This window comes from Sus scrofa, chromosome 1 (assembly GCF_000003025.6).
Source record: "Sus scrofa isolate TJ Tabasco breed Duroc chromosome 1, Sscrofa11.1, whole genome shotgun sequence".
NCBI lineage: Eukaryota > Metazoa > Chordata > Mammalia > Artiodactyla > Suidae > Sus > Sus scrofa.
In genome coordinates this window covers 191,881,048-191,894,057 of record NC_010443.5, presented here as the reverse complement: position 1 = coordinate 191,894,057, position 13,010 = coordinate 191,881,048, and the positions used below count along the sequence as shown (strand labels likewise).

The following is a 13,010-nucleotide window of genomic DNA, read 5'->3' as shown; positions in this document are numbered from 1 at the left end:
TGGAGGGATGGGGGGAAGGCTGAGCAGAGATGAGAAGGATGGAGGGAGAGAGCTGGGAACACATGTAAAGCCTGGTGACTTAGCTGGGTCTTAGAATGAAGTCATCCAGAAATAAGTCCTAAATCTGGATTTTGTGATTATTGAGACAATATGCTGCCTCTTTGCTTTGGATTAAGTTTTCTGTCACTTGTAGCTGAAAGAATCTTGATCCAACGCTGGAAAATTCAACTCTTAAGTTCTCCTCTATTTCTAGGAATAAAATGTCTGTTTCTAGAAATGAACCTAAGAAGAAAGACTCTGACAGATCCCAGAGACCCAGGTAGAAACCAGTCTCCTAGCCACAGTGGAATCACAATATGCCTTCTCTCTCTCACCCACCAAGTGCTTTTTCTCTTTTCTCCTCTCCTGCTCTGCGTGGTAGCACCCACATGACAGGGCATCACCAGCCTCAAAACATCACAGGGACACAGTTTACAAACGTGCAGCTCTGAGACCAGCACCTGAACAGAAAGCTTTCCTTGCGGGGCTACACCTGCCAGATACCAGGGCATTTGCAGGAGGTCACATTAGACGTGGACCCTCCATTGGGTTAGCCACAAGTGCCAGAATGGGAGGAGGTGGCAAAAGTCAGAGGAACTAGCTACTGCTCAAGAGAGGTAGGAACGGCCCAGCATACACAGGCAATGGAGATGGCAGAAACTTGGTTACAGCCACCAGCCTCTCCAGACAGGAGGCCCTGTCACAGTCCTTCCAGATGCATGGATTTCCCAGGAATCATTTGTCCCCAAAGAATTGTGGAAATAAATGGACTTGGTCAACTTCGGAGATAAGATCCAGAAAGATCCAGAACAAGGAGTATAGAAGCCATCACAAAGACTAGGGCCTCTTTCCTTTTTTTTTTGTCTTTTTGTCTTTTTAGGGCTGCACCCATGGCATATGGAGGTTCCCGGCTAGGGGTCTAATTGGAGCTGTAGCCTCTGGCCTATGCCACAGCCACAGCAATGCCAGATGCGGGATGTACCTGTGACCTACACCACAGCTCGCGGCAACACCGGATCCTTAACCCACTAAGTGAGGTGAGGAATCAAACCCGCAACCTCATGGTTCCTAGTTGGATTTGTTTTTTCTGTGCCATGATGGGAACTCCTAGGGCCTCTTTCCTAAAGAGCAATGGTCCCAGATGGCACAACCAGATGATTTCCCGTCCTTCTCTGTCCTCTTCCCTCTGGCTCCCATAGCCCTCGTCCCACCCCATTTCAGGCAACTCTCAGTATACTGTTCTGGAGGATTGCTCTGATCAGAGACATCTATTTTCCAATCATCAGAGAGCAAAATGCTAAGGGAACTAGAAGCTCAAAGGTGATTTACCTTCTAATGAGTAAAGTCCCTATCTCCCGATAAATCTGCAGGACTGTCCCTGGGAACACAGGAAGTTTCCCTGAACTTAGGAGGACAGGAGCTGCTGCATAACTGAGGCAATTCCCAAAAGGGAGGGTATTAGGCTCCCTGCTCAAAGGCTAATCTTAGCTCTCTTGAGTTGCAAAATTTGAGATAGCAAGGAAGAGGTGGAAAATCACATCCCACAATTTCCAGGCTGTTAAACTATGCTGTATTTAGACTCCATCAAAGTCCTAGTGCCATTTAGGATATTCTCTAATTAGGATATTAGAGAATATCCATGACCTCCACCCATGATTGCTAAAAACACCAACATGTAGAGAGAAGGTGAAAAAATTCTTCTTGTGTATCTTGGGCATGCCAAGAGACAAGTACGTGTTTTGGGGTTAATTAGAAAAATTGGGTACAGACTTATGCATAGGGAACTATAGCCAATCTCCTGGGATAGACCATGATGGAAAAGAATATTTAAAAAGAAGGTACATATATGTATAACTGAGTAACTTTTCTATATAGCATAAACTGGCAAAACTTTGTAAATCAACTCTATTAAAAAATAGAAAAAAAGAAAAGAAAAATTACGTTCGTTTGGGAAATCTGCCCTCAGGCTCCCAGCATGTAAAAGTTGGGTGCCTGGGGTCTCTAAGCAGGTTCCTGGACTGGGACCCACCTGTGATCGTGCACCCTCTCAGACTTAGGCAATGTCCTTCTTGCAGCAATTAAGTCACTTCTAAAATATTTTGGAGTTCCTGTCATGGAATAGGGGTAATGAATCCTACTAGGAGCCATGAGGTTGTGGGTTCAATCCCTGGCCTTGCTCAATGGGTTAAGGATCCGGCATTGCCATGAGCTGTGATATAGGTCGAAAATGCATCTCAGATCTGGTGTTGTGGCTGTGGTGTAGGCCAGCAGCTGTAGCTCTGATTTGACCCCTGGCCTGGGAAACTCCATATGCTGGGGTGTGGCCCTAAAAAGCAAAAATAAATGATAAAATAAAATAAAATAAAATAAATAAAATACAATAAAATAAAATATTTCACATGTGTGAGTGGCAGGGTGGGCCATATATAATCAGGGAAAAGATGGACTGTCCTTGTCAGCTTAAAATATAAGTAGACATTCCTAATCTTTACCCCTTTTTCAAACTGATACTCCACAGAGCACATGGATGTAGAATAGAGAAGTCATTTGATGCTGAAACGGGTTAATATTTTAGAAGAAAAGGTAGTTTGTTTGCTTGCTTCTTTTTGCCAGGGAGGGGACTCAGAGATAAGTCAGAGAAGAGTGTCCTATGGAGGAAGATGAATGATGCTTTTCTCCTTAGCCCCTGAGTTTCAGAGTGATGGAGGGAAACTAGATAATAGGCTATAAGCAGTAAAGAACCAGGATTTGATGGGGGCATCTGTAATCCAATAGCTACAAGACCACAGTGTGGGACAGTCAAGTGCCTGGAGTATATTCTTAAGTGACGCTGACATTGTGATGGTAAAGAAAATCCGTGGTAAATGACAGAGTAATAACTTCTCTCTATCCGTGTGACACATATTGTGAAACTAAAGAGACATTGCCTTGACATGGATTGAGACCTCTGGATAAATATTTTACAGAAGTCCAAAGAAATAACTGCATCACAGGTAGGAAGATCCTCCTCTAGCATAAACGGAAAATAGGAGAGGGTTATTGGATATGCCCAGATAACTCCTCACTTTGCTACAGCAGCTCTCTCTGGTGCTCATAATCAGTAATTTGCTTGCCACAGAACATTAGCCAGAGCCTGTCTTATGTATAAAATCAGATTCTACTTAATTTTTTTCTGGACAGTATGTAAACGTACATTACAAATAAATACAAGGTCACAGAGTAGTATAGTATCAATGTTAAGTATAACCATAATAAGATGTGGTCCTGAGACACCCTGCTTCTTGCTAATAGCAGTCCCATGACTGGATATGGTCAGTCTGTGGGTTCCATTCACAAAGGCAGGCAGGGAATTTAGGATTCTCTTCACACTAACTCTGCACTCAAACCCCTGTTGAAAAATCTTTGTGTGGTCTTAGATGTCTGCATGCCTTCTCCCCACCCCATGATCCATACAGAGACCCATGCACCATCCCTCCTTCCAACGTGCATGAAACCCAGGAGCCCAGGACGCACTGAGGTCAAGCTCCACCTGGCCTAGGATGGATGCCACAACAGGAAGACTTGCTCTCATGCCCTCCCAATGGCCCTGTGCCTATCCCCATTCCCCAGGACAATGACATATGGAGAAGCAGCAGAAGTGGCTGTACTCTCATGCACAATCAGCAAAGACATTGACAGCCAACTAACACACGTTCTGCTCCTGATCCAGCCATGCACATCAGCCTATTCTCAGGACCCTGGGGTAACCCAGCAAATCCTTTTCTTTCTATGACTTCCAGCTAACTGATATCTGTGGATGGATACAAAGGCTAACTGATAAAGGCAGGATATCAGATTTAGTTTGACCTGGGTTTAAATCCTGGCTGCACTCTTCTCTAGTTCCATGTTTATGCATCAGTGTTCTAATCCCTAAAGTAAGACTATGATCACTTTTTCATGGGAGCAGTATAGATTAAATAAATTAACTCAAAGTGCCTGACTATTACCCCAAGTACACTGGATGGAAGAGAAAGGCTTGAGTTATCCTGAGTGGCCAGTATGTCACAGATAGAGGGTCTTTCTATGAAGATGCTCCCCAAGAGGATAAAGCCACAGCCTTATTCACCTCCTGATGCCCTCTCAGTGATGTTAGTTTGAGATGAAACCTATCAAACAGACAAGGTATGCCTCCAATGCCATGATTCTCCCTCCCCAATTCTTTTTTTTTTTTTTTTTTTTTTGGTCTTTCTGAAGTTTGTATTTTCCCTTACTTTGGACACAAAATTTCCAGATCTGACTTGTTTCATAAAAAGTTTAGCCAGGCCATTAATGCCTTCCTTGGTTAAATTAAACAAACTAAATAAATTGAAATACATTATAGTGTCTAGGAAACTCAATTGCTTTGACCTCCCTATATAAAATTGTATGTGTGTGCGCTCATGTACACACATGCACACACACACACACACACACAACACCTACCCCCACTACTATCACCAAATATTTCTTCTTCTCCGCTCTGCTTTATTTTTCTCCTAAGGACCTATTATTCTCAGGCATACAATATATTTTACTTTATTTTAATTTTCTGTCTCCCTTACTAAGGGCAGAGATTTGTGTGTTTTATTCACAGTTATATTCCTGGCACCTAGAGCAGTTCACAGTGCATAAATAGAGTGACCATATGTCCCAATTTCTCAGGGAAGGTCCCAGTTTATGCCTGTGATGTCTATTTAATTATTAGTAGCCTCTCTTCTCATTCTCTGAGATGTCCAAGGTTAGACAATCAAATACATACAGTTGATTAATAATAAATGCTTGTTGAACTTAATTAGTAGATTTGCCCAATTTGATAGTTTAATTAAACCAATCAACTCCTGAAACTAAGCTTTTACCCTGATGTGAATGAAACACATATGATGTTTTAAAAGCATGAGAAGAGGGTGATTAATCTCTTTGAACAGTCCTGCTTTCAAAATTCTCACAAGACTGGCAAATATATTCTGATAAACTCTAGCTCTACACAGCTGTTAGCATTGAAAAATCCTAAATGTTAATGCCTTTACTGGTAACAGTGCCAAGAAGAGATACCTATAAAAACAGGATCCTAAGAGGACCTGGGAGGCTATGCTTAATTTACCTCTCTAACCAAATCACGAGAGAAACGAATGGAATTGTAAAATCATCCCTGTGCACCTGCCCATAAGGCTGCCATCAGGATAATGTCATGTAATAGAAACCAGAGGCTTCTCACTCAAATGAACTAAGCATACCAAGTGAATGTTTGCAAACAGCATCTGGCCTCTGGGAAATCTTCTCCAGGTGGTAAGAAGGACTTGTGTCTGCCTTGTCTGGGCAGGATTTTTAAGATTGGGCAGGCCAATTCTGTGCTTCTATTTTCCCAAGTGGACTACTCCCCAAAGGGAAGGAAACAGCCCCCCTCCACCCTGAGGCAAAAAAACTGCAAGGAAGCCATCCAATTCTGTCTGATGATCAAGGCAAGATAGATGGAACTTTGACTAACTCGGCAGTCTATCCATCTCCACTCCAGAAATTATGGTAGAAATTAAAACAGGGAAGGGAAAAACCTCCCCCCCCACCAAATACTCAGGGATATGACTCAGCAGCAGAGCTCTGTAATAATTGTCCTGAGCATCACAGGTCTTAGATGAAGCTTCATCTGAAGTCAAAGGGGAGACCTCCAGTTTTCTGGACCCTTAGCCTATGTGGTACTCTTACTTCCTTAAGAGAAGTCTCTTACGGAGAAAGGTACCCAACGTGTATTCAAACCTCAAGGTCACACTTCCTGAAATGCAAGAAAGCAGCCAAACCACTCCATGCAGAGCCTCCAGCCTCCACTACGCACGCAGGCCTGGACAGAATCCCTGGCAGCCGTTTGAACTCAGGTGGCTCTCCCAGATGTGCACCCAATTTTAGCAGATCATGGCCCCTCCACACCCCACCATGCTTCTTGCCCATGAGACCTCTGAAGCACATCAACAGCTTTGGCAGGAAACTTCCATGAAGGTTGAATGATGTTCCCATGGTAGAAGGCAGGGGAGGAGGTGTAGGGAGCAGCCCCAACCCATGGAAGTTCCTCTCCAAAGCCTGCAAGCTGTCAGTTCATGTATGGACTGCCCTGCCCAGCCCCCTGACCCCAGAAACGAAATCCAGACTCACTGTGGAAGCCGCCGATGCTGCTAGCCTCTGTCGCTGCCATGACACGCTGAGTGGGCCCTTCTGGCATGGCCCTTCCTGACAGTGAATGGGGGAGAGGGGGTTGGGGAAGAGAGAAGAAAGGGATGAAGGCACAGGAAGGAAGCATGGAAGGATGAAAGATGGGAGGAGAAGGGAAGTGGGTATATCTTTAACTGAACCACACATCTCTCTTGGCCACAGCTTCCGGACACCTCTCCTGAGTAACTAGGGAGAAAGGCTGACCATGTCAACTCTTCTCAACTGCCCTCCCCCAGGAGTCCATGGGCTGGCAGACACAACATCACACCACACCTTGTACACGGCTCCTTTGTGAGCCTCCAAGATCTAGCTGGCTTCCGTCCAAATTTCTACTCCTCACAAGATGAGCCTCTCAGCCAACTGATACTCTGGAACTTATCTAGAACTGCTCTCCCTCCAGGCCAAGACACAGCACTTTCTCCAGAGCTTTTGAACAAATATTTGTCTTCAGCAGAAGCCCCCCTGAATTCATCACTATTCTAGCGTTTCCTCTCCCAGATGCCCTAAACTGCTGTTCCAATTTGGAAAGGAGGCAGAAGGGATGTCATCTCTGTGGAGCCTCACCCTCCTCCTTCTTGCTGTCAACAGAATCACCATGGATCTCCCCTGGCACTACTTGGGAAAAAGCCATTTCCCTCAAAAGGGCTCTTGAGAAGTCAGAGGAAGGGGTGTGTTAGGCTGCCTTACAGAAGAGATTTATGGTAACTTAGCAATGGCATTTCTCAAGCACATCCCAAATCAAGAGCTGTGGACAAAAGACATAGTCCTTGCTCTCAGTCAAACCAGAGGCAGAGAAGCGTAGGAATGACCTGAAGAAGAAGCACATTCATGAAGCAACACACCTGTGTGTAAACCAATAGGGTGATGCCAAGGAAATTATCCTGTGAAGACAATGAAATGGGCATCACTGGATTTTGATGGCAGTGAAGAACAGACAGAGAGAAAAAACGAAGAGAGAGATAAGAGAAAGAACACATGTGAAGTTGGGAAGAGATGTGATGAGCTGAATTCTGCACCCTCCCCAAATTCTTATGTTTAAGTTCTAATTTCCAGTACCTCACAATATGACTAGATGTGGAGATAGGGTCTTTAATGAAGTAATTAAGGTTAAAAGGGATCATCAGTGTGGGCCCTAATCCAATAGGACTGGTGTCCTTAGAAGAGATTTGAACAGAGACGTGTACAGAGGGAAAGGATGTGAAGACAGGGAGAATTCAGGAGGAGAGGCCTCCAAAGAAACCCGCCCTGCTGACACCTTAACCTTGCACTTCTGTGGAACTTTGTTATGGTAGCCCTAGCAACCTGATGAAGAGGTCCTCATGTAAAAATGGAAGTGAGCAAGTGCCACTGTGGGATGGGTGCCACTGTGGGATGGGAGACAGGCTGCCTGGGTGGGACTTTGGGGGTTTCTTCTGGGAGGGGCCAGGAAGAAGACTGGCAGAATGCTCAAGGGCCTTGTAGGGCAGGGCGAGAAATGCATGTTTTTGAGAAATGAGTATTTTCTCAAGGCTTTAAAAAAGCAGGTGGAATGATGAGAAGTTTGAAGAGGATGGGTTGGATGCCTCTGGGACTGAAGGTGCAGGGGCTGGTCCAAGCGTTGATCTGATCAGTGTGTGAATTAGGACCATTCTTGCCAACATCCAAAGAACAAGTGATGCTGAGGTGCAGAGAAGAACAACACAGCAGGATTTGGTGAGGATTACCTATAAATGATGAAGAGACAGGTTCAGGTTCTTTTGGGAACCTCCCCAAAAGATTTTGTTCACGCCAACAGACTGCTGAAGAGTACCTGTTTGAGAAGTAGATCAACTTGGTGAGTTTTATCTCCAACAAGCCAAGTTTTAATTGCCAATGAACTCTCCATAGTCTTACAGATTAAGCGATCAAAAAGAAGTAGAGGCTAAATTCAAACAGCTGCTGCATAAAAGCAAGAAGGGATTATAACCATGTGAGTATGTAAGGTTCTAAAAGTAGGTGTCTAAAATGGCAGTCCTGGAACCTCCAATGAGAAGGAAAGAAACCAATGGAAGAGGTCAAGAATGCCTAGAAGGGGGAATAGATCATGGAGTGAGGTGTCACTAAAGCATTGTTCAAGGATGTTAAACAGTGGGGGAGAGGAGGGGTGGGAGAAAGAATGGAGCACTTATTAATGATGTCAGTTCAAAAAAAGACTACACTTTTTAGAGGAAAGGCATTTGATTTTGGCCATAATGAGATAATTAGTGACTGCCCCACAAATTCAGAGTCAAGGAAGGGGTAAGATCAGAAGCCCCCAAATTAAGACAGAAGAAAAACATGACCTATTCCAGTAGTCGAGGAGGCAAATGAAAGTTAGAAGTTGAAAAAAAATGAAGATTTTTCTTGAAGGTAGAAGAGATCCTGGATTTGGGGATAGAAAGGAGGAAAAAAGGCTTCCATTTAGAGTGAAATAAACACAGTCACAGAGAGAGGTGGGCTAGAGACAGGGCAGGTAGCAAATGGCAAGATATGAAGGAGGTGAGAAAGAATGCAGATGTGTGAATCTGTAGATGTGGAAAGGGTGAATCTGGCCTAATATTTCATAGCATCTCAGAAATACATACTTGACACCATGCCTTACACATGCATAATAACAGTTACTTAAATTACTCTGCTACTTTGCACCTGTCTAAGCACTTTCCATCACAGAACTGATTCTTAGAATCTGAGAAGTGGGAAAAAAAACAAACTTTGAGGTCATCTACTGCAACCTCGTGTCCAAGGCATGTATCTCTATTATATGTTTCAAATGCAGTTTGTATCTCTAAAGTGAAGTTATTTGGATTTTCTGGAAAAACACTGTGGGTGGAGAATCCACTACTTTATACAGTTGTCCATTATTTTAGTAAAAGAAGGGTAACTGAGTTTCACCAGCCTAGAATTAGGTAAGGGACTGTGTTACAGAGCCCATCTCAGCAGACCAAACAGTGGAGGAAAATCCCTTAGCCTGTCTGTGAATGTGATGAAATCTGGTTTTGTGATGTCTGATTGTCCCAAACTGCAGTGCCCTGGAACATCATCTCAGATCAGCCACGCACCAAGAGGTACACCTGTCTTATTTCATTTAGCAGACACTTATGGACTGCCTACCCTATACCAGGTATAGTATTAGGCATAAGGATATGTGATTGGTAAAATAAGGCATGGATACTGCCCTTTCAGAAAGTCTACACTGCTAAGAACAAATATGGGTGAATGGATGTTTTAGGAATATATTTTGACAATATACACATTAGAATCTCACTTGCTACAACATGTGTAGACATCCTAGGGCAGCATTCCTCATCTCCATCTCACCATCATCTCACCATCTCCTCTGTTCCTGGCATCCCTTCCTTACTCTTCAACTTCACTCAATCCATGTTACTTTTTTGGGACTACACTTGGCTCAAATCGCCTTGCTGTTTCTTGGTTTATTACCACCCTGGAGACCTCAAACTCCCTGAATTAGGGTCTCTCTGTTTTCTGTGCTGCTTAGCCCTGAGTCACCCCAACTGTCCGCCTTTTTTTTCATCTTTACCACGAAGCCCTCCTAGGGGAAAAAAAATCATGGAACTCATTATTGTAGGGTCAAATTTCTAACTCTGAACTCTACCTAACATTATGGAGACTGTACTATACTTGTAGACCACTTAAAACTCCTATTCACAAATGACCTCGCATTCTTTAAGAAACCTTACTTAGGGAGTTTCCGTTGTGGTGCAACGGAAACAAATCCAACTAAGAACCATGAGGTTGCGGGTTCCGAACCCTGGCCTTGCTCAGTGGGTTAAGGATCCGGCGTTGCCATGATCTGTGGTGTAAGTTGCAGACACGGCTCAGATTTGGCATTGCTGTGGCTCTGGTGTAGGCCAGTGGCTACAGCTCCGATTAGACCCCTAGCCTGGGAACCTCCATATGCCGTGGGTGCAGCCCTAAAAGGACAAAAGACCAAAAACAAACAAACAAACAAACAAAAACAAACCTTACTTAGGAATCAAAATATGCAACCCAATCCTGCCCTGCCCTAATTGTTTGTGCCATCTGAGGAATACCAACTGATCTCTCTGAGCCTTGGTTAATTAGTCTGTAAGTATGAATAATACTACTGGTCTGGTCGACCTTGAAATCCTTTGAGGATGGTCAAAGCGAAGCACTAGACCTGTGAAATGGGAAACCAATGCTCTGGTCTTGACTCTACTACCAAATAGATGCATGAACTTGAGAAATACCTGCACTCTCTCTCTGGGGTTCATTGTCCCCATATGTCAAATTAGTGGGTTTGACTTCCAAGTTCATTTCTAGCCAGGATTTCACAAGTTTACCAGTGTATATTTCTTACCCAAATTTCTTGACATTTATCAAGGGCCCTCACAAAATACTTAAGAACAAAAGAGGTGAATGGATGTGGAAGAGTTCCAATTAGGTGGAGTCATAACCATGGAATGACTATATTCAAAGGATGCCAACAATTGAATCAGTGTGTGCCTGAGAGAAGGACTCTAGCAGCAAACCCAAGTCTTGAATCATTCAACTTTCGAAAAAACTTAAAATGTGTTTAAAGTCCTCACCGGTGTATTGATCAAAGAAGCCGGTGACACAGAACTAGAAGGAAAAACTGTATCTAGGTCACAAAAACTTTGGCAGAGTCGAACACAGGACCAAATCTACTAACTGGGCATTTTTGGTGCACATAAGTTCTAAAACAACAACAACCACAAAATGCTAAAGTGAAGTGTGTATAAAAGGCCAGTAGAAGATAATTTAGGATATTGCAATGCTAGTCCCATTGATGTGAACTTGAACAAATAAACCTGTTAGTCCCAGTAATGCAGGCCTACCTGGCACCTAGAAAACCCCTCCCTCTGTACATAATCCTTGTTTTTCTTTTATGGCTGCACCCATGGTATATGGAAGTTCCTGAGCCACAGACGCAATCTATGTTGCACCTGTGGCACTGCCAGACTCTTTAACCCACTGTGCCAGGCTTGGGATTCTAACCTTTGCATCTGCAGCAACCCAACCTGCTGCAGTTGGATTCTTAACACACTTTATCATAGCAGGAACTCCTTACATGATCTTTAAAGACCAATGCATTCCATAAACTCACATCTATATCTCATTACAGTCCTTCCACTGTGAGAAGCTAAGGTTATTGCATGACTGAAAGCAACCAGTAGAGTCACTGAATTGCGAGCATTAACTGGGGTGGGATAGTCCAAGAAAGGAACAATATGACACAGGCAACAGCATCCCCTATCCTATACACCTGGTAGATATCACCTGTTGACCAGTACCCTACCCCATGCTTTTTCACTGACTCTAGATGCAGCCACCAAGCTCTTCTTATCATTCCACTCCAAGCATCACCACCAGTCATGAGAGATTTACCTCAGAGCCACTTGCCACCCCTGGGGCATATAACACTTGGTATTAAGGCAATTAGACTTAAAAGCAGCAAAAGGAGGCATCTTTGAGATATAAAGGGAATTCAGTGACATAGAAAGATGAGACAGTCTGACTATAAAGTGACTCCTCCCATGTATTTGGAAATAAAGAAAACTCAATTGGTCTCTTTAACATCAGCATAAAATGATGAAAACCTGGTGTAATCCAAAGTTGTTGGAAGAAGCCTGGGCACCTTCCAGGGCATCATGGCTCAGTTGTACACTAATTGATGTAGAAAATAAAAGAATATGATCCTAGAGACATGCAAAGCGATGGCTGTGAAATTGGAGGGTGACAATGTCCATCCCCTCCTAGCTTCAGTCAGGGGAGAGAAGATGATTCAGACAGAAGAATGGGAAGCCAAGAAGCCCTTGTTATTAGATCAGTCCAGAGGTACCAGCCTTTTTAGCTGGGTGACACTGACCATTTGATTCATCTGACTCCCTTGCTCTGATTTCTTCCCCCTTAAGCAACCTTCTCAATATGATCAGGCTTTCTGTACAGGCTGGCTTGCTGTGAGTGAATGCTTTGATCACATAGCCTTTTAATAATCTGGTCCCCTGTGTACATTAATAAATTGTCCTCCTGGTGCTAACTGCAGTCTCATGGGTGTTTTAATTATTGTAAGACATTCTCTCAGGCCTTTTCACTGATAAGCAGATGTTTGGGCCTTTGGTAGAGAATCAGATCCTGCTGGCTTTTTCTTAGATGACACCACTCCATCTTCCAGATATACCTACCCAGATTCCTCACACACTGACTGTAGGTGCCTGGCAATTGGGGCCTCTAGGGGACATTTTAATATGTTTTGGTCATTACTCCTCACCTGTTACAAACACTGACATAGGACTATAGATATATATAATTTTCTTTTTGCTTTTTAGGGCCACATCCACAGCATATGGAGATTCCCAGGCTAGGGTTCGAATCAGAGCTACAGCTGCCGGTCTACGCCACAGCCACAGCAATACAGGATCTAAGCCGTGACTGTGACCTACACTACAGCTCACGGCATTGCCAGATTCTTAACCCACTGAGCAAGGCCAGGGATCGAACCCACAACCTCATGGTTCCTAGTAGGATTCATTTCCCCTGCGCCACGACAGGAACTCCAGGGCTATATATTTTTTAATTAAGCACTTTCATTAAGAACGTTTTATGTGAAACATCACTGTGATAAAAATGGAGTGGGTTCCTTTGCCCTCAAGGGAATTTAGGCTGTGGAGAGATACATGACATGCATGCCCAAATGACTCAAGGGCATGACCAAATAAATAAAAAAATACAAAGATAGTCAGGTTGGGGATTGA

The 13,010-nt window shown here is 43.7% G+C and overlaps 1 protein-coding gene across 3 annotated transcripts in view; it reads right to left on the bottom strand.

The window, feature by feature from the left end:
* The window catches only part of NTRK3 (neurotrophic receptor tyrosine kinase 3), a 406,414-nt gene that overhangs the window by 47,618 nt on the left and 345,786 nt on the right, over nt 1-13,010 (bottom strand). Inside the window, exon 17 of one of the 3 annotated variants that reach the window (XM_021083214.1) lies at nt 6,199-6,273. Within the exon in view, the coding sequence (XP_020938873.1) occupies nt 6,199-6,273 (75 nt within the window). 3 annotated transcript variants of the gene reach the window in all.